This window comes from Polistes fuscatus, unplaced genomic scaffold, assembly GCF_010416935.1.
Source record: "Polistes fuscatus isolate 324 unplaced genomic scaffold, CU_Pfus_HIC Scaffold2, whole genome shotgun sequence".
Classification (NCBI taxonomy): domain Eukaryota; kingdom Metazoa; phylum Arthropoda; class Insecta; order Hymenoptera; family Vespidae; genus Polistes; species Polistes fuscatus.
In genome coordinates this window covers 10,745,228-10,766,461 of record NW_025113096.1, presented here as the reverse complement: position 1 = coordinate 10,766,461, position 21,234 = coordinate 10,745,228, and the positions used below count along the sequence as shown (strand labels likewise).

The window sequence follows — 21,234 nt, the reverse complement described above, 5'->3', positions numbered from 1 at the left end:
TGATACTACTATTTTCTATTTTTCTATTTCTAACGTATTTCTATTTTTGATATTTTTTTCTATTTCTTTTCGTTGATGAAGAAAATGAAGAAACTCTAATCCTGGCCGGATGTAGAATCTCACGGCAGACGGCAAGGCGCTCACGATGTGTTAAGGAACACGAGCGAGAAGGAGGTAATAACGATATAGGTCGGGAGCGGTGAACGGAACGTGATCGTCGTGAAAGGAAGTCGCAAAGGCTTACGCAGAAAAAACGGCACACCCGTGACCGCGTGATGCAGCACGTACCACGCGAATTATTTGCCTCGGTATGCAAGCATTGTTATCCCCGCGCGCCTCCCTCTAAGCGCGTAGAATTTCACGGGACCATACATATCCATGTATCTATCCATGGTACAACGTGATACTTATGAGGGAAACATCCCAGTCAACGAGAGCAAAAAATCATTCCTTCCAATTTCATACGTTGCGAAAAGTATGGCCATTATTTCTGTTGTTATCAACGATATGATATATGACATATGATATATTTGCAGTGAATTTTGGTAAATTTAATATGCGAATTAATAATTGGTATTTAGTTTAACCAATTTGTTTTATGTAATTATTTCTAAAAAGTTACTAAATTGTTTACTCAATTTTACGTATTAGCATAAGAATGAATATTATTTAGTGACGCAACCTTGACGCATTTGTTCGTTCGAAGAACTCTCCCAATAAAATTCGAGCTTTAGGTTGTTTAACAAATATCAAGAGGCCCGGGGATTCGAACCCAGGATCTTTCGCATACCGAAAGAACGCTCTACCACTTGAGCCACGAAGTCTTGTGCATAAGAATGAATATTTGGTATATTATATCCTTGAAAGAAAACATGTGAATTGTAACTTTTGTTCGTTTGTTATCATTTTGTTTGATATTTTGTTGTTGTTGGCCCATATCGCGTAGCCTAACTTATTTCATACGAGGACGCATTTCCACGCCTTCTTTCGGAGCGTACGTTATCGGCACGTACACGTTGCGCAACGGCCTCGATAGGCTCTTTAACGCCGAACGGATATCCGGCGGATTCTTTTAGCATTGCCGTTTACTTGCCGTTCTTTCCTTCGCCGCACATTATCGGTTTTCCTTTTTTTTTTCTAGCTATAATACTTTGTGCCGACATAGAGAGAAGACGAGCAAGCTCGATGACCCGGCACATGCGAGTCGAGATATCGCGGCCAACCAACCACAATTTTTCCTAAAAAGGAACTAACAAATATCAACAATCTTATGCATTTCTCGTGAGTTTATTATACCCAATGGTCACGAAGATATTTACCATTTCTTTCGAAATTTTAATATTAAATAAATAATTAATTATATTCATCGACGTATTAATAAAGAGAGAAAGAGAGAAAGAGAGATTAATTAATTAAAAAGAAATTATTTTTATGTTATTTATAATATAATATGTAATTAAACTTTTTTCCTCATAACTGTGTTGATCAAAATATTCATTATATCGTCAGTTTCAACAATAACATTTTTACTTAATTTCCTATAATCATTTTAAAAACATTATCAAAGTTTCGGAAATGATTAGACATAGTCATCATGGTTGGCACAGAGTGTCATTACTATCCCACATCAAGAAAGAAACAGACCGGATGCATAATATGACCACTGAACTGTCCTAAGCAAATATTCTATGAATAGTCCGTTTTCCTGCTATGACCAAACTTTTACTTAATTTTCTATTATAGGTCTACAAACAATATCACGGTCCCGAGAATCATTAGAAACAAACGTCATAAAACAACATGAAAAGAATTTCTATCCCGCATCAAAGAATGAAAGAAACCGGATGCAGAATATTATCATTGAATAATCCTACATAAATAATTACATTGAATCATTTTTTCTAAGAAATTATTATTAAAATATTTTTTCTAATTAATATTCTAATAATTGTAAGAACATTATTAGTATTCAAAATAATTAGGAATAAGAATCATGAAATTAGATGATAGAAATTACTATTTCACACAAAAAAAGGAAAAGACCGAATTAAAAATATTATATTAATATAGAAATATTATTACTGAATAATCTTGAATATTGCTTGAAACATTTGTTTCAACGAAAAATATTCTATCTAATTTTCTACTAATTAAAAAGACATCAAAGCCTCGAAAATAATTAGAAATAAATGTCAGGGAGTAACATAATAGGAATTATTTTATTTAAATCGTATCAAGAACGAAAAAAACCGGATGCATAATAATATCTAAATAATCCTGAATAATCCCCCCCCCCAATATAATCATCATCTCTAACTCCGACAATATCTTTTTCTCCAATAACCAAAATTTTCCCTAATATTCTAATATTCAAATAATTCTAAAAATATTATCACAGTCACAAAAATGACTACAAATAAGTGCCAGGAAATTCGATAATAGATATTACTATTCTGCATAAAAAAAAAGACCGGATGCAAAATATTATCACTGAGCAATTCTAAATATTGATTAAATCATCCATCCAAACATGAAAAATTCCACCTGATATTTTAATAATTTTCAAAACATTATCACACGCAATCTTGAAAACCGTAATAAATTAATACCATGAAACAACAATTATAGAAATTGCTAACTCGCATAAAGAATGTAAAAAACTAGATGCATAATAATATCCGAATAATCCTAAATAATCATAAAAAATATTCATATTAAATAATCTTTTTAAAGAACAAGAATTCTACCTAATTTTCTAAATAATTCTAAAAACGTTATTTTAAAATCTTGAAAATGATTAGAAATAATCTTCGTCGTTGATGCAGAGTGTCATGAAACTATATAGTAGGAGTTACTATTGTACATAGAGAGTGAGTGAGAGAGAGGGAGAGGAAGAGAGAGAGAGAGAGAGACCGGATGAGAGACACGATATAACTTCCGCTCTTAAGAACCATATAGCAGACTAAAAAATGTCGGAGTTCCTCTAATTGGCGGAGGAGGATGCCGCGAGGTTAGCCCGCTACTCGCGACAGAGTTTCACGAGTTTGCGAAACGTTCGGTTTAAAAAGTCAAAAATAAACTCGCCGGGACACGGCCGACCAGTCTGGGTTTGGAGTTGCGCGTGGGCCAGAGTTCTACGTGGTCGGAGTTGCTTTCTACGAGATATACCTACATATGCGCTTAGGGAATGCCCCTTATACAGAAGCTAGAACAGCTTTATAACTTTGATCTCTCTTGACGGATCCATAAAACGATATACATACTTAACGATCTGATCTAACCAAAATAGCTCACCTAATGAATAGCTTGCTCAAATTTTTTCTTCTTTTATTTCGATTTACTACTTTATTTTATATTATTCATTCAAAAAATAAACATCGTTTTATAAAATATTAACCGAATGTGCAAAAATTGCTAAGCGATCTTTTATAGCTTTTTTTAATTTTTTTTTTGCAAATTAATTTGGTAAAATTAGTTTGATTAAAAATGAAGTTCAGATTAAAAATGAAGTTCAGATAAAAAAATAGCAGAAAATAAAATCAAATAGTCTACCTAGGAAATTAATCAAACTTCTATATATCTCTCATAGTCATCTCAAATTTGGATTCCCGACAATATTCTGCTTTTGCTAAGAAAATGGATTATTCTCTCGACGATTTTAAAAAGGCTTCTTTTTTTTTTGTCCACGATTGTTTTTTATCTCCTTTTCGAAGCTAGGGAATTCAGCGGGTGCGGGTCCGAACGCCTACGAAATCAAGGCTAGGCAACCTGTAACACTCGCACGTTACCGCGTAAGGTGAGGCCAGAGGGATCGACTACCCACTACCTTCCTCCTACGAGGAAGAGAAAGAGACTTCGAGAGGGACCGCGATTCGAGTTGGTATACACACGTCCGGTCGTTTGATCGAGTCGATCGATCCAACCAACTGGATCGCCATATTCCTTTCGTGAACGGAACGAGTTCACCTACGCTCAACAATGATCATGAGGAGAGTCTCAAGCAACACCTTCTTTTTACCTTCTCTTTCTCTCTATCTTTCACCTCTCTTCTCCTCCTCCTCCTCCTCCTATCTTTTTCCATTTTGATGGTACACCTTACTCGACATTTGATTTTCTTCGTCGTGATCGCGAAGATTTACACCACTCGACAACGCGTACGAAAAAGAAGAATGAGAAAGCTTAAAACGCGATAAAAATATTCCATTCCTACTTGGCCCGAGTTGGCTAGTAAACACAGTGGATACTTTGAACAACGCCCACACGAATCTCGCGAAAAGATTCTACATACGTTATCCATCTCAACTCTTGCCTCTCCCTTTCTTCTACGTCATATTTGTGTGTCGTAGTTATTGAGTTATTTGAATTTCAAAACAAAATGGGAATAGAGTTTCTTCTCTTGTCTAGATACGCTCGAGAAGAAACCGCATTGTCTCTTCAAATTAATAAGAAAGAAACAAGACAAAATTACAAATCAAATAGAATTGAGTTACTCACATCTTTACTTGGCACACAGAGCGGTGTTCCTTCCTTGACGATACCAGCTTCAACCATAACACCCATCACTATAGGATCTCTTGAGTTGAAGATGTACTGTGGTAAAATAAAAAGTTCTAATTAATGATATGAAATTAGTTTAATTAAGTTAGTTTTTTTTTTGTAGAAATTAGTAATAGGGAATACGGGCAATATACGTTCTACTCAAATTTGCGGTCTGTGTAAGAATATTATTAAAAGTCATATGCTTGTTTATCCAGGTAAACCTGCAACCCCCCTGCGTTTGCTACAGTTCGCAACAGCCCTGAAGTTATTTTTCGCGTTAATTACCATCACAAATATATGACACTGATCTCCAATGGAAACTGGTGTGACGCAAATATGTGAAACTGATAACAAACGTGTTGAAGTTCTCATAATGTAAATTTTGATTTTCTTTATACTAGTAAATGTGTTAACATAAGACATGTAAATTTTCCAAGTAGAACGCATATGGTCGGTAATCATTTTTAAGGAAAACTATTATTTTTTCTCAATTTCTTAATAATTTTACTTATAATGTAAAGCATATGTATAATGCACATATAAAAGTACCTGTGGTAAGACACGTAATTTGCAAGGGAAAACAGCGATGTGTTTGTGCTCATCTCGCTTGCGTTGTTTCAGTTCCTCCCTGTAGGAGGTGAACTTGTCGAACAGGTGGTAGATGATGTCAGCTTGGAAGATCTTAACCCCCAACGAGTCGGCAAGTTCTTGAGCGTCCCTCTCTATCTTTACATCAAATGCGAGAATTGTGGCGTATCTGTGCGATAAATGAAAGAAAATGTGTGGTGGCTTATAAGAATGAAAGAACGAATGAATGATTAAATGAACGAACGAATGAACGAATGAACGAAGAAATTTGGAGTAAATCAGCGTACTTCCTTCGAAAAGAAGGAATCAAGAAATAAAATAAAACAAAACGATAAAAAAAAGTATAATAGCACAAATTAAAGGATACTCACTGACTGTCGTGTTCGAGCATAATCGAGGCCTTCATCACATCCTTCTTCACAACTGGTCCAATACGAATACCGGAATACTGTGAAAAAACAAACGAGCAAACAGATCGAGAGATTAAAATTTAGATTTTGGATGAACGATTTATCGTTTTAAAAAATAAGTAAGATAGAGAGAATATACATTTACGTATACATACGTGTATACGTATGCACGTGTACATACAAATATGTGTGTATGTGTATGTACGTATATATATATATATATATAAAATTTTCCGTATACGTTATTTCTTCACGTGTAGACACCCACACGCGAATACACGATCGTGTAGATAGACACGTGCAAACAAACGTATAAGAAAGAGAGAGAGAGAGAGAGAGAGAATACGAAGAGACAGACTATGTGACGTAAAAATAACTTGTGACGCATGCCGCGGCATGCCGTCCGGATTCGGCTGGGCGGTGCGACGAGACGCAACGCGTAGAAATAAACGCACCGATGGGGACCTACAAACAAGCTATTCGGCGGCGTCAACCAAGGCGCCATTTAATCATCCCTGCCTATCTTACGCACGTATATACGTGCGTAAATACATCCGTATCGTTAACATACCTATGTATATATGCATACACCTATACTTGTACTTTGCTGAATTCCTAGTATCAGAGAAAATTCAGAAATCAGAAATTCAGAAAATATCCTAACATTTTTCCTTATCATCTATATTTTGTTGACAACGTTTATACGTATTCGTATCAAATGTTTATAAAAAAAAGAGATAGATAGATAGAGAGAGAATCGATTAAGACAGACTGTATTATATCACATCGTAATTTACGTAAATGAGATTACATAAAAATTACGAGCTAATTACAAAGGTCAATAATATCCATCGGGTAAAGGGAGAAAGTCTGCTATCATTAGATTATCAAAACGAAACTAAAAATAAAGAAATACGGAGGAAAAAGTTGGTACGATCCATTTTGGTAGGCATTAACGAGATAACGTTGCTTTTTAGGACTTCCGGTGCATTTCTTCGAACGAACGATCTAACCTAAACCCTGGTCTGCATACCTGAAGATAAAGGAGACACGGAGAGAGAGAGAGAGAGAGAGAGAGGGAGAGAAAGAGAGTCCAACAAGGATCATTGACCGAGTTCAACGAAGACTATATGCGTGGGCCATTAGAAAGAAGTATCCAAATTTGACTGGGTAGAAGGAGGAGAAAGAGGAAAGAAGAGGAAGGGAAGGAAAAAAATTAGAATTTCTGAATGATTTGAACGAGGTATCCGCGAAGCTTCGAAAAGAAGAAAAGATCGAGTAGTAGTGGAAAGGAGAGGTAAGAGGAAGAGGAGGAAGATAAAGGGGGAGGGGGAGAATAAGAGGAGGAGGAGGAGGAGGAGGAGGGACGATCATTGGAGCAACGACGGACGGCAGATGTTACCAAGGAAAGAAATGTTGGTATAAACGGCAGGAAGTCGAGAGAGGGAGAAAGAGAGAAAGAGAGTCGACTTCCGGCATTTAAAATCAGCCGGTAGGGCACACAGATCCTCTATAGCCTCTCATCGTAACAACGGAACGTTTCCCGAAGAAGGAAATGCTAATTTATTAAACTCGAGTTTGCTAAACTTGGCTCCTTCTCTACCTCTCTATCTCTTTCTATTTCCCCTCCCCCCCTCTTTCTTTCTCTTTATCTATCTCTGAGGCATCCTGTCTTACCGGTAGTGACGTCCAATTTGATTTCGCGATCGTAACTTATTTAAACAAGCTTGATAACGAAGACGAAATTAGAAAGAAGGAATGAGAGAGAGAGAGAGATAGATAGAGAGAGATAGAGAGATAGAGAGAGAGAGAAACGGAATATAATTTTAAAAAATTCATTTAGTCGAAATTTATAATAAGAAAATGCAATATTAATTTGAAACAAAAAAATTCTTAATCATTCGAAGAAACTGTAATTAAAAATGTTAATTATCTCTATCTCTCTATCTATCTCTTTTTTTTTTCATTCGTCTTTTCACCTTCGCGAAAAGGAGGCTTTCGTTGAATCATGAAAACACGCGCGGATATATCGCGCGACTTGTAAAGGCCGATGATGCCGGTCGTGCACATACATACATATATATATATATGTATGTGTATGTGTACGCGTGTGTGTATATATATAGAAATATATGGATGTGTATGTGTACACATATAGAGTTGGTAAAGCGGGTAACGTTCACGTGTCTGCACTCCGCATCCGCTCCCATGTCCCTGCGCGTAGCAGCCGCTTATATACACCACGGTTAAAAACAATGCGAGGAAACGAGCCATCTTTTCCTGCTGCGTTGCCGTTGCCGTTGCCGTTGCCGGTGCTGATGCCGATGCCGGTGCCGATGCACAGAAAGAGAGAAGAGGAACTGCTCCTTCGTCCGCTCTCTTCGCTGCACTTGACGCAGGATGCAGTATTAACAGAACCAGTATGATGTACAATCAAAGTGACAATGTGTGTGTGTATGTGTGTGTGTGTGAGCAAAAGAAAGAGATTCATTCAAAGTATTCAATTAGATTCGAATTGTAAACCAATCGAAAACTAGTTTACATTTTTTTTTTTTTCATTAGAAATGAAAATATTATATTTTGTTTTCTGGGATATCTATTTTTATAATATTTAATTGTAAGAGAAAGAGAGAAAGAGATATACTAATTTGTATTTTTTTTCGTAATTGTAAAACATAAGGAGACTGGGTGTTACATATACAATTGTTTTCTAGACGTATATGATAAGTAAACTCTGAATAATCGAACATGAAAAAGAGTTCTTTTCGCTGATTATTATACCAGAGGCCCGCAGATTTGTAATTTATTTTTGAAACGTTTCTTATAGCTCTATTTAATAATAAAATTATTTCTATATATGTTGCGCACGTATACCTATCACAGAAATTAAAAATACATATTTTTGTTAAAAATCTACAATGCACAGAAATGTAAATCCGAAAAAATTATTCGCACAAAATTTGTATGCAAGTGGAACATACTGCATAAAAATTTACAAGCATATACGTAATGCATTGTATTAAAAAAAGGAAATTAATTTTCATAAATTATCTTCATCAATAAGAAATAAGAGTCAGCTATATCGACGTGGTAGAATCGAATCGAAATCGATTGCGTGAGCGAAACGATGAATCGCAAAGGAACGAACGAAGCAAGAAATGAAAAAAGAACGAACGGCCTTACCGAATTAACGATTCTTATCAAGCGTCTTCCTGTCCTCGTCCTGTTTAAACAAACAGTATCGGAATCGATAGTTAACCGGGACACGCACAACCTTCTTGGAAGTAACTAACTAATACGCAAGCTGATTAATTATCATTCAACGATACAGAAAGAAGTAGCCAGTACGAACACGATAACTTTTTCCGAACTGTTCAAAATAATCTAAACAATTTCATCCAAGAATTCCTTCTATTATTTTCTGACTAATTAAACAAACTTTTTTTTTAAATACGATTCCAAACTTATTAATAAATATCTTGAAAAAAATCATGTGAATAAAACAGAAAATGATAGTCACGATAAGTATCACTATATAATTTGGAAGTTATCTTACAATCATTCTGTATTTCTAAAGTCTCTATTTTTATTTTTTATTCTTTTCAAAAAATTAATTGTTATTTTATATTTAAATATAATTTATATATTTGTGCCGGTAATTATGACAGTGAACCGAATGTAAAAATGAATTTTATGATTTATTTTATATGAAAATTATTTATATCGTCAAATAAATCATCAAATAAAATTGTATAATTTTTTGACTTAGGCCACTATCATAATTATTAGCATATTTATGGTTTACGATATAATAATACTAAAATACGAATGAAACTATAATTTTGATAGTATACAATATTTCAATTTTAATCAAAGAACTTTGTATATTTATTTATAATACGTATTTAAATATGTATTTGAAAAATAATCTGAAGAAAAATTCAAATCTTATTTCTCGTTTCCTTCTTAACACTCAACCGAGAAAAACGATACACGCGTATCGTATCTATAAAAGCCTACACGAAAGTAACTATGCTCACGTCCAAGCATATTCTATCTCTCTAACTCTTCGAGTAAACACGTAAAGAATATTAAAAGATAACGTTGCTTGGAAATCTCCGAAAATCGTCTTTTATCACCTGCCGATGTGATTTTCCAAGTATTATCATACAAAACCCCTCATAAAAAAAAATAAACATGTATAATATCACTCGTAGTTTTTTTTATCTCTTATATTCTTAAAAACGAAAGTCAAGAAGTTTCGATGGAAGTGAACGGTTCCTCGATCGAAAAAAAAAAAAAAAAAAAAAAAAAAATTAGAAAAATACAAAATTACGATGAGACTTAAGCAAGTGGATCGTTATAAATGTATAAAAAAAAAAAAGAAAAGAAAAAAAAAAGAACAAGGAGCAAAGAGTATAATTTCAAGATTACTACGATCTAGCGGAGCTAGAAATCGTGCGATCTTTCGTCGTTATTAAAAGGAAGGAAGGAAAGACGGGGGAAAAAGGGAGAGGGAGCAAAGAAGAGATATAGAGTTCTTGTCCGTGTATGAGTAAAAACTACATATATGTTTATATATATGTATATTTAAGAGAAAGAAAGAGAAGGAAAGGACAGAAAGAGAAAAAGAAGAAAAGAAATATCCGGCGGTTCCCATACGGGCCGTGGAGCGCAAAAATGAATCGACGGATGCGACGTAATGAGAAATTGCATTTCCTGGTTATAATCGAACAAGTGAAAAAGAAAACTATGTAAGTATATACACACATATGTAGTTGATGTAAATAAAGTAAATAAGTATACTGCACCATTAAAACAAAAAAAAGAAAAGAAAGAAAAGAGAATTAGAAGAACCGAAGAAACGAAAAATCATTGATTCTTTTCTTAAAAAAAGAAACTGAAAAATCGTATCTTCTCTTTTAATGGACATTTACGACAAGCATCGCGACACATGCACATACGCATATACGTAGAGTGAGCTCCTTTAATGGTATACATTAAATATCGGGACATACATACATATATACACTTGTATGTACAAAATACCAAAGTGTATAAACACATACGTGGGTGAATTGAAAAATGTTGATCCTTACATAAAAACAACTTTTTTTTTCAGCCAAGCTCAATTTTATTTAAAACAAATGATAAAAATTTCTATTTAATTAATAGCTCAAAACTTTACTCTTTAAAACAATCTACGTACATATGCATATGCATATGCACATATGTAAGTAATGTAAGTAAGTAAGTAAGTAAGCAAGTTCATTAAATCGTATTCATTCCTTTTCGGTTGTGCATAACCCTTTATCCCGAAAAGCCAAACGATTCGAGAATCCTCCGTCTATCCACCCACGGTGCTCTCACTCCCAGTGTGGGCAGTTTCCTGTACGTCGGTCACGTATTCCTTTTTTTCAGCCTACACACATCCGTGCGCTCGCGCGCATGCGCAGAAACGGACGAGCTTCGAACGAAAGAGGGAGGAGGAAGGAAGAGTTGGAGGAGATGAGGAACGAAGAGAGGGAAGGGGGCTCCTCATGTTGGAAACTCACTCTTTACACTACACACACAACCTACGATGTTCCTTCGTCCCTTTTCCAATACGTATACACGCATACATATCGTACTTATTTGGAGTCCTCCCGTGAGGATGGCTACATGATTGGATTGGATGGAATGGGATGTGGATGTGGATGTGGATGTGGATGTGGATGTGGATGTGGATGTGGATGTGGATGTGGATGTGGATGTGGATGTGGATGTGGATGGAGACGTAGTCGATACGCTGTACGTGTCGAGTTTGCTCGTCGTTATATACACAGCTACCTCTTCGCTGTGCGTATATGTGATAAACGTGACGTCACGTAGCCGCGTGATCGTGCGAGATAGAGTGGGGGGAGAGCCCATTCATAACCCGAGCAAGGACAGCCTTAAGGCCGCTTCGGACGATACATTACTTCGATTAGTAACAAACCAACATTTTCTTTCTCTTTCTTTCTTATTTACCTTCTATACAGCGTATTCCAAATTTTTTAAAAATCTGTGAATGCGGTAAATGACTAAAGAAAATAATTTACGGTAAAAGTGAAATAACAATTTTACTACGGTTGTTACTCGTACCGATCAATAGCAGATAATACAAGGTTTCGATTTTGAAAATAATATTATAATTTTTATAAATATCTTGATATTGAATATAACTTCTTATCTATTCGTCAAAATGGCGAAAAATTAGTGCGTGCATTTAGAAAGAAACAAATGTAATAAACGCTATTATAATTTCTTATTAATTCCTTCCTAATAGACTGTTGTAATTACAAAGTAAATGAAATAAATATTACAAACATCTAAAAGTCTGAGTATCTACGAATTTAAATGAAAACTTTACTTTTCAAGATGGCCACAAATACAGCGCGTGAATTTAGTTACAGAAATAAAAATTTTAAAAATTTCAAATTAGATTTCTTTCTTTTTTTTTATATATATATATATATAAATGAAACATAAAAGAAATATAATATTCTTTGTAACCTTGATACATATATATGTATCCTAAACCGATATACAAAGTTAAAGCCTATTTCTCTTTTTCTTTCTCTCTTCTTCTCGCGCATGGCGATGAATGCGCAATTAAGACACCCTGTAGAAACTACGAGGCGTGCCCACGGATGTACCGCACGGCTGATAGCACGATGGATCACGGCTACAAGCACCGTGTGCGACCAATGAGCCGTATCCTGCTAAACTGTTAAGAAGGAAGTGGTTCGTTGCTGCTCTCTCTCTCTTTCTCTCTCTATATATCCTCCTGTTCTTGCTACTCTCTCTTTCTCTTTTCCTCTTGCACTCGTCTCTTGCCTTGAGCGACGACGAACACGCGTTCGTTTGCGATGCGTGTGTACTAGCCCTGCCTGCTTTCCTTCCCTCTTTATTTTTCTTTCTTTCTCCCTTCTTCCGACCCTCACACTCTTCCTTATTCTACTCTTACTCTTACATCCATCTACTACTGTACCTTCTATCCTTTTCTCGACCATTTCATAACACATCGACCGCTTACGAGACACTACGTTTTTGCGGTTATAAAATTTTGCAAAAAGAATCGATTTTCAACTACACTGTTAAAGGCTATAGGAACAGGTTGTCTCTTTCTTCCTAACTATCTTTATGTACTTAACATGTATATATGATATTATTAAAAGTTACTTTTAATACAATTGTTTACGGTTCATTGTTTGCGTTCTTTTTATTAAATTTCATCGAATGTTTTTTTTTTAAATAATTCCCGCCAAAATATAAATCCATATTTACGATATTTTAAACTACCAATCAGATTTACAATGCAACAATATTTAGCTCGTTTTCTAGAATACTTTTCACGCAGTTCTGTTTAATTATTTCAACATTCTTATAATAAGAAAATATTAAATTAACTAATTTAACGTCAAACGCGACGAACTCCGATCGTCTTTTGCGACTAACCACGACATCTAGTGAATAAATTTCGTTGAAAAAAATCACACGCGGCGACATCTAGCTCATTTTTTTAGACATATAAAAATTGATAAATTGATAAGCATAGATACTGTAGATCCTATTTGGATAGATTTTAAATTATTAACACTTACCGGAATTTTACTGCTTCGAAGGAAATCTAACAATGCTTCCAGGGCACCTAAAGTTGATGCTTGGACATATACACCTCGTTCAGCAAGTCGTATATTTCCAAGAGCACTGCTAAGTTCCTTGGCTATTTCTTCTTTCAGGATATCAACTTCATCCGGCTTTTGAGCGATTTGGAGATTCAATCCTACGATCAAATGTATCAAACAAAATTAAATTTTGAATAATTTCCTTCCTCTATACATTAATAATAATAATTAATATTTAAATCATACCGGCAATAGCTTTTTCTAAATCTTTTGCTGCTATTTTAACACCTTGAGCAGCCTTGACTTCTCGATGCTCGATGTATGCATTCTAATAAATAAGAAATAAACTTATTTAAAATGACTATACTAATTGGATAATTAATTAAACAACATACCTTTACTCTTAACTCTTTTAATGGTTGGGGCATAAGAAGTGATCTTATTTGTGTTACGATGGGTCCATCAGTTCCCGCGACTATCATCGTATCACCTTCCTTCAACATGCCATTGACTAGAATACAATCTATTGTAGTTCCTAAGCCAGGTAATGCTTTAACTTCTAGTACAGTAGCTTGAAGCTCTTCGCTATACATAAGTCTCTTAGCTAACGGACCCTGGGAAGCATCGACTATTAATGCTAACAAATTTCCCATACCCTCGCCTAAATAATACAAAGAAAAAACCATTCTATTATGTACAACATTTTCTCTCTTTCATGTTCACATTCATTAAATTACAAGTATACATATATAATACGATTGATTGTTATCACACTTACCTGTTATGGCACTTGTAGGAACTAAGGATACATAACTGCGTGGATCAGGATTTTCATAAAACAAAGCTGCATTTAGACTTTGCTCGGCAAATTGGACGATTACCTCTTTCGAACGTTTCTCAAATTCTCGTTGCGTATTGATAGCTTGACTTTTTATAATATCTTGAACATCTTTTCGATTCATCGTTTGCCAGTCGTACAACCTATTTTATAAAAACAAATGACAATATATGTAATAACATCAGATTATAATTTAAAATCGTCTAATAATTATATATTTGGAAAGTTACCTGTCAATCTTATTAAGAGCTACAACAAATGGACATTTCTTAACTTTTAATAGATTAATACTTTCGATGGTTTGTGGTTCCAAACCATGCATTATATCAACAACTAAAATTGCGATATCGCAAAGAGAGGATCCTCGACTTCTAAGATTACTGAAAGATTCGTGTCCAGGTGTGTCTATTATCAAAAGTCCGGGTATCTTAAATACTTTATCAGCAAACTGTAAACGACAAACAATCAATATCCTCGTAAAATAATATAATATAAAATAATAATAATATTAATAAAAATATCTCGTTAAAAATTTGATGTTTTAACGAAATACTTACACCTTTAACATGTTTCGTTGATTCTTGTATCGCTTCAATTGGTACATTAGTTGCACCAATTTGTTGAGTGATACCACCAGCTTCGCCATCCTGTACGTTAGTTCTCCTCAATTTATCAAGGATCTTTGTTTTGCCAGTATCTACATGGCCCAAAACACAAACTACAGCTGCTCTCAGATTATCCAACGATTTCTTCTTTTCAGCTTCGAGCCGACGATTTTGGATGCGTTCCTGCGCACGTTCCTTTTTTCGTGCAGCATCCGGTACTCTATCTTCCAATCCACTATCATCCTCACTTTCATCCTCCGATTCTGATTCACTTTCGCTTTCACTTTCAGACTCACTTTCCGACGATTCTTTCTTTTCTAAGTCTCCTACCAAATGTGATTTGTCTGCATTGGATAAAATGGTTTCTTTCGTTTCTTCAGACGTTTTCGATGCTTCGTCTGATTTATCTATAGAATTATAACAAGTTTTATGAATATTGGAGTAATAGAATATAGAGTAAAAAAAAATAAAAACAATAATTACCTTCTTCGTGTTCATCCCCACTACTTTCAGCATCCCAAGAATCTTTGACCTCCTCTTCCTTTTTCTCAGGTACATCTTTCGGTGTTTGATCAATTATTTCAACTTGAACGCAATCCGTACCAGTTTCAGTATCTTCAGATTTTTTGTCATCTTTTTCCTCAACACTGGTTTGTTGTTTCATTTTATTTGGTCTTATTCTCGCTCCTAATGAAATAAAATAAATATTGAATATCAAAATAGTTTATTAATTGTTTGTTGAAAAATATTATCATTTTAAACATACCTGCCCTAGGCTTTTTATCTCCAACATCCGGTAGATCTAAACCCTGAGCTTTGAGAGCGTTAATCATAGCTTGCGCTCTTGCTCTATCCTGCTTTTGTTTAGTAGTTAAAAGTTTTCCTTCCGCTTTCAATCTTTCTTTCCTCTGCTTTTCTTTTAACTTTTTCCTTTCTTTTCGTTCTTGTTCCAATTGAATTTGTTCTAGTCTCGCTTTTTCGCGTAATTCTTCTTGTCTTATTCTTTCCTCTTCTTCTCGTTTTAATCTTTCTTCTTCTTCCTTTAATTTTCTCAAGGCCTCTTGCATTGCAGCGATGGTCTTCTTACCAGGTCCCTTACCTGCATGATAAATTTATTTACGTAAATGTGAAAATGAATATTTGTTTACATGCAATAATCATATTTAGAAACATTGTGTAATTGTAAATGTGTAATTGTAAATGTGTAATTGTAAATAGAACTACCTTTTTCTTTAGATTCCTCTTTAGCAGCACCCTTCTTTTTCTTCTTTTTTCCTTCTTCGAGTTCCCCGACATCTTCCTCTGGTTCTACGATGCTGGCTGCTTTTTCTTCTATTTCTTGTTTCTCATCCTGTTTTTCTTTAGCAGGTTTTTTTGTTGCTTCACCACTTTCAGCTTTCTTAGCAGCCTCCTGCAATAAAATTTTTTATGCATTAAGGTTTACTTAATGCATTTTTGTAATGTACACTAAATTTTTGGTTACTCACCGCTTTTTTTAAAGCCAACTTTTTCTGTTTCTCTCGTTCCTTCTTTTCTTTCTTCTTTTGTGCTGCCGTTTTAACAGTACCACCTTCCATTTCATCTTCAGCGGTAACACTTGTGTCATCAGTTGCTTGTTCATTATTAATATCATTTTTAACATTTTCCTTTAATTCCTTGTTTTCGCCTTTATCCTTCCTTTTATCTTTCTTCGTTTTTTTCTTTTTTTCTTCTTCTACTTTCTGTTCTGGCTCATCTTTAGTTTCTGAAGTTACTGTAGTTTCTTTGGCACTTTCTTTATTTTCTAAAGTGTCTTTAGAAGATTCCTTTACCTCTTTAACTTGTGCTTTTTGGCCGGAATATTCTAGTTCTAACTCAGCAAGAACTTTTTCGATGTCTTCATCACTGTCATTACGCTTTCTTCTTGCTATTCATATAAACAAATATATTTTTAATATAATGAGCTTATGATACCGGTGAAATGAAATATTAAGAATTAATTATAAAACTAAAAATTATGCTATAATTTAAAAAAACATAGTACATAAAAATCTAAACATTAGCAATAATATTAAAAACAAATTTCACTTAATAGAATAGGCAGCATGCATCTGTTATCATAAATTATACATGTATGTATGTACATATATTTTCTCAAAATTAGTAATTTGTTCCTATTCCTTACAGATGTGTATAGTAAAAATGACAATAAAGTAAATATAAAATATAAAACAATATTATAATGTTCAATACTTCAACGAATCCCTAATGACCAGGATCATTGCGAAAAGTTACGTAAATTGTAATATATCGAGACGAAATATTGGTTAGATTAATCACATATGTTATCGATAGAATTGAGGTTAAACGAAAAGCAGACGACAGTTATTAAGATGAAAAATAACCTTCGATTTATATAATAACAATTATGTTAATTAATCTAAAAGTTGTCTATTATCGAATCGAACGATATTGAAATGAATATGAAAATTTGTATCACCTTTTTTCCCTTTTTTCGGCTGAGATTCTTGCATCTTGTACTGATTTTGAAACGAACCAAATTTTTGTTTTACACAATAAGTATTTTTTTCCTTTCCGAATGTCGCGATTTAATAAATTTAATTACGTTAAAAATCGTCCTTTCTATCATACGGATATCTGTATGCAAATTTTTCTTTTTTCCGATCACGAAAAAAGTAACACACTTGCGATCAAATCATACTATAGATACTTCATATATACAATAGCGGTAGATACCAGTCTGAAGTTGCTTAGAAATAACTTTAGTCAAATATCGTTTGACCACAGCTATCGCCACCGATCATAGAATTTTATTATCGGATAATATCGATGTTCTTAAAGATTTTCACTGTTCCGTGGTTAACCAATCAGGTGAGTTAAATTTCTTCTTTGTCGCACGTAATTAGCTCTTACTACTCTTAATTTCTGTTTTACTTAAATTTCTCATTTTAAAATATCATTTCCTAATGAATATACAATTTTTTTATAAAAATGCATACATAAATTAATTCTTATGATAATAAACATGAATAAATAAATAATTTAACGTTTATTGAATCAACTTCTGCCATTGGCACATTCCATTGATGTTAACCAATCAACTCGTAGCGCAAATATATACACATGTGCAAAGCATCATCGAAGCCAACCAATCAGCATTGTTGAATGTTGTAAGACATCATCAGAGATGCCTAGCCTATATTTTTTAATCTATGGAAACCAGTACGCATTAAGGTAATAGTCCGGTTTAGCCGGTTTATTAATTGATTTTTGTTTACATTTTTCGCAAGAAAAACTTTTTAAAAATATTATCTGAAAGTTTCAGACCGAAATTTAAAATATTTTCAAAGTTATAGCCACGAAGTGCGCGCCGTAATGTGTATGAAAGTGTGCTGACATGTTAGCAGCAGATTTTCCGACCGTTCCCTCTCTCATTGTTCCCTCGACCCTTTATTATTCTAGGAATACCCAGGTATACGTAATACACCTTTTCGATTGACAAAAACTGAATATAAGAATTTTAAACAGTGTAGAAGAAAAATTTTAAAGCATTTCATCAATAACCATTTTTCGTTCGACACGTGCACATGGCTTTAAAATAGGAAACAAGTGCTTTAGCCAAGGTCGACACGAGAATAAAGGTGGAAGAAAAAGATCATTTCAAGGAAATCAATTTACTGCAGAAGCTGATACTGATTTTGTGAGCTGTGATAAAAAATGCTTATGAAATTAACCGCCGATTTACTTATGTAATGAGGTTCCTTGGCGTCGGTCACGCTGGAATAAATCTTTTTTGTTCGTTGATGGATACAAATATATTTCATAAGTTTCTTTATTATCAAGTAGTGGAACAAATAAGCATCGCTGTTAAATCTGTAACCGATGTTGTGAAAAAAACATAAGGAAGAAACGAAAACCCCATTGAAGCTGAGAGTTTATATGATGATCACAAAGACGAATGCACAGCAAACCACGTGGGCAGTAATGGTAAAATAAAGGTCAACGAGATTTTGGAAATGTTCAGGTGTTCTGTGCAGCGTTTAGGTGTCAAAATTTGTGAGATACATCGGAGATGGAGACTAAAACTCACAAAAATTTGATCGATGATAAACCTTACAATGGCAACCTAGAAGTAGAGAAGCAAGAATGCGTAATATATGTGAAGACAAAAGAAGGCCAAAGAAGAGAAAAGCTCCGGTGAAAGTGCTCTGAAAAAGCATAGGATGAAGGGAGACTCGTCGACCAGCGCTAAGCTAGCAGAACCTGAAGCGTTGCAATTAACTAATAAGTTAATGTTAAAAATTACTAATTATTACAGTTTGGCAATCACCAGAAACTGTGAATCTCTCAAAGAAATGAAGAGAGCCATGTGGGAGAGCAGAGAAAACTGCAGAAGCCAACTATAAAGAGGCCAGAACCTTATGAAGTGCTCTCAAAGTTGCTGAAAAGTATAACTTTAAGGAAACGGAAAGATTACTCTATGCATTAGGCATAGCTGATTAATGCAAGTATCATTTTTGTATAAAAAAATCTGTTGTCATAACTTTGAACACGTTTTTCTTGAAACTACGTTTTCAGAATTTCGGGGAAGCACTGATTTAAAACTATTCAACCGATTTGGCTAAAAATTTAATCCGTTATTTTAGACACACATAACTAAATGCGTAACCTTTAAAACTTAAAATTTTTAATAATAAATTAATTTTTTTAAAGAATTTATCAAAAGAAAAATTCGATTTTGAAAACCTTTTTTTTACAAGTCCGCTATTTATTTTTTTTTAATATGCATATTATAGGTTAGTTCATTAGAATGAAGCCTACAGAAAAGTAATCTCTTTAATTTTTTATTTCAGATAACTACAGAAGGCTGTGTGCTTTCCCGAAACAACTCACTTTTTTTTCGAGGACTCAACTCGGACAGACAAAATTATTAACAAATTAATGTAAAATTAATTTAAAAAAATTTTTTTGTGCACTTCAAGACACCAATAAAAACATGTAAAAATTTCAAAACGATCGCATTTTATTTTCATATTTCAAAAAATTCATGAAAAAAGATTGAAATTTCGGCCGTCACACCGGACTACTACCTTAAAATATGAAATTAATTCATCTCGTAAAAGTATATTCAATAGTATGTTTACATTGTTATAAAAAGTATCAAATGTAAACTAACATGATTATCAGAATGAAATATCAAAAAATAAGCCGGCAGAAAATAGATAGTAAGGAAATAAAATATAATAAAACCAAGTTTAATCTACTCAATGTTATCACTATTTTGTGATAAGAATTTGCGATTTAATTAATAAGAAGATTAATATAATCTATAAATTAAGTCGATCATTTCTTTTATTTTTTTAATGACGTATATTTGAAAAAAATGTACATTAAAAATTCATTGAATCCGGGGATATTCATTTTTAAATTTTAAATCTGTTAATTGTCTAATTTCGCGTATTTGTAACTCCTAATCAATGCTATCATAGTTTTATTAAACATAGTAAAGATATATTACTACGTTAAAATTACTTTTGTTTACGTTAAAATAAAATGCAAAGAATATGGATACAAATTAAATTGTACAAGTAAATGTAATTGCCTAAAGTTATTCATTATATTAAATATATGTCGACTGTGGAAATTATCTTTTCGGAATCGATTTTTGATATATACAATCAATCTAAATTTTATCTTAAAAAATCAATTAATTTGAAGCTTCTTTTGAGTGCCGTGTTTTAAAGTAGCATTAAGTAAAGGAATTTTGTGAATTGTGTAATAGATTGTAATTTGTTACTGAATCGTACAATAACAAAATAAAAAAGAATAAAAAATAAATCCAGTTTAGCTGATCCAAAAGATTCTGAAATTGAATAAAATGAATAAATTCGTCTTAAAATGTCTGTATGCCGATCGTGTTGTTTATTTATTTATTTTATGTTTTGGAAAGTTTTCTAACTCGATGCCTTATACAAAATATCACCGTGCGTGTTTTTATTTACAAGTTTGAGAAAAATTCAATGTTTTTTAAGCACTTTGAATTTTTCCGTCATTTATACACGTACACATACATATATTTATGTATATACAGATAATTCTTTCATAACACGGTTGTTAATTAAAACAGAATTTAACAATATCTACAAATAAAATTAATCAATATAATATATAATAATATTTACAAATGATAAAACTGTGTTTTGACAACGATTACTCCTAATTCAGACTAAAACCACTTTATAGAAATACCGTGTTACATGGGGAATTATCTGTATTATATATATATATATATATATATATATATAGATTCTATTATATATATATTTACAATGATAAAATGTGTAAAAATACTCTAATTAGACTACCACCTAAAAAAGTTTACATGGGGATTTCGTATTTTCTTTTCTAATTGTCATCATATTATAATAAAATTCTATTCTATATTTCTAAGTAGATTGAAAGCAGAAGTAATTGCTAAGTAAAAATAAACTTTCTAAGTTATTTGGAATACCGCCTAAAAAAGTTCAACGTCATCGCATTTCGCAGCTCGAATTTTCTGCATTGCTAAGTTGTCGTCATCGATTGGGTAACAAAATTCGCGGTGG

At 33.3% G+C, this 21,234-nt stretch overlaps 1 protein-coding gene and 1 long non-coding RNA gene across 2 annotated transcripts in view; one reads left to right on the top strand and one right to left on the bottom strand.

Moving 5' to 3' along the window:
* The window catches only part of LOC122516778 (eukaryotic translation initiation factor 5B), a 30,884-nt gene extending 13,473 nt beyond the window's left edge, over positions 1-17,411 (bottom strand). The window contains exons 1-14 of the mRNA XM_043634893.1: positions 17,109-17,411; positions 16,117-16,535; positions 15,854-16,040; positions 15,396-15,728; positions 15,113-15,316; positions 14,582-15,036; positions 14,255-14,472; positions 13,965-14,167; positions 13,582-13,847; positions 13,433-13,514; positions 13,163-13,344; positions 5,499-5,575; positions 5,089-5,296; positions 4,495-4,590 (exon numbers count right to left, since the gene is read on the bottom strand). Of these exons, the coding sequence (XP_043490828.1) occupies positions 4,495-4,590; positions 5,089-5,296; positions 5,499-5,575; positions 13,163-13,344; positions 13,433-13,514; positions 13,582-13,847; positions 13,965-14,167; positions 14,255-14,472; positions 14,582-15,036; positions 15,113-15,316; positions 15,396-15,728; positions 15,854-16,040; positions 16,117-16,535; positions 17,109-17,142 (2,964 nt within the window). The 5' untranslated portion in view covers positions 17,143-17,411. The remainder of the gene's footprint in view (positions 1-4,494; positions 4,591-5,088; positions 5,297-5,498; positions 5,576-13,162; positions 13,345-13,432; positions 13,515-13,581; positions 13,848-13,964; positions 14,168-14,254; positions 14,473-14,581; positions 15,037-15,112; positions 15,317-15,395; positions 15,729-15,853; positions 16,041-16,116; positions 16,536-17,108) is intronic.
* On the top strand, positions 17,412-18,265 carry LOC122516781. The gene is made up of 2 exons (XR_006303668.1): positions 17,412-17,500; positions 17,738-18,265. It is a non-coding gene; the product is annotated as an uncharacterized LOC122516781 (long non-coding RNA).
* The last annotated feature ends 2,969 nt before the right edge of the window (positions 18,266-21,234 follow it).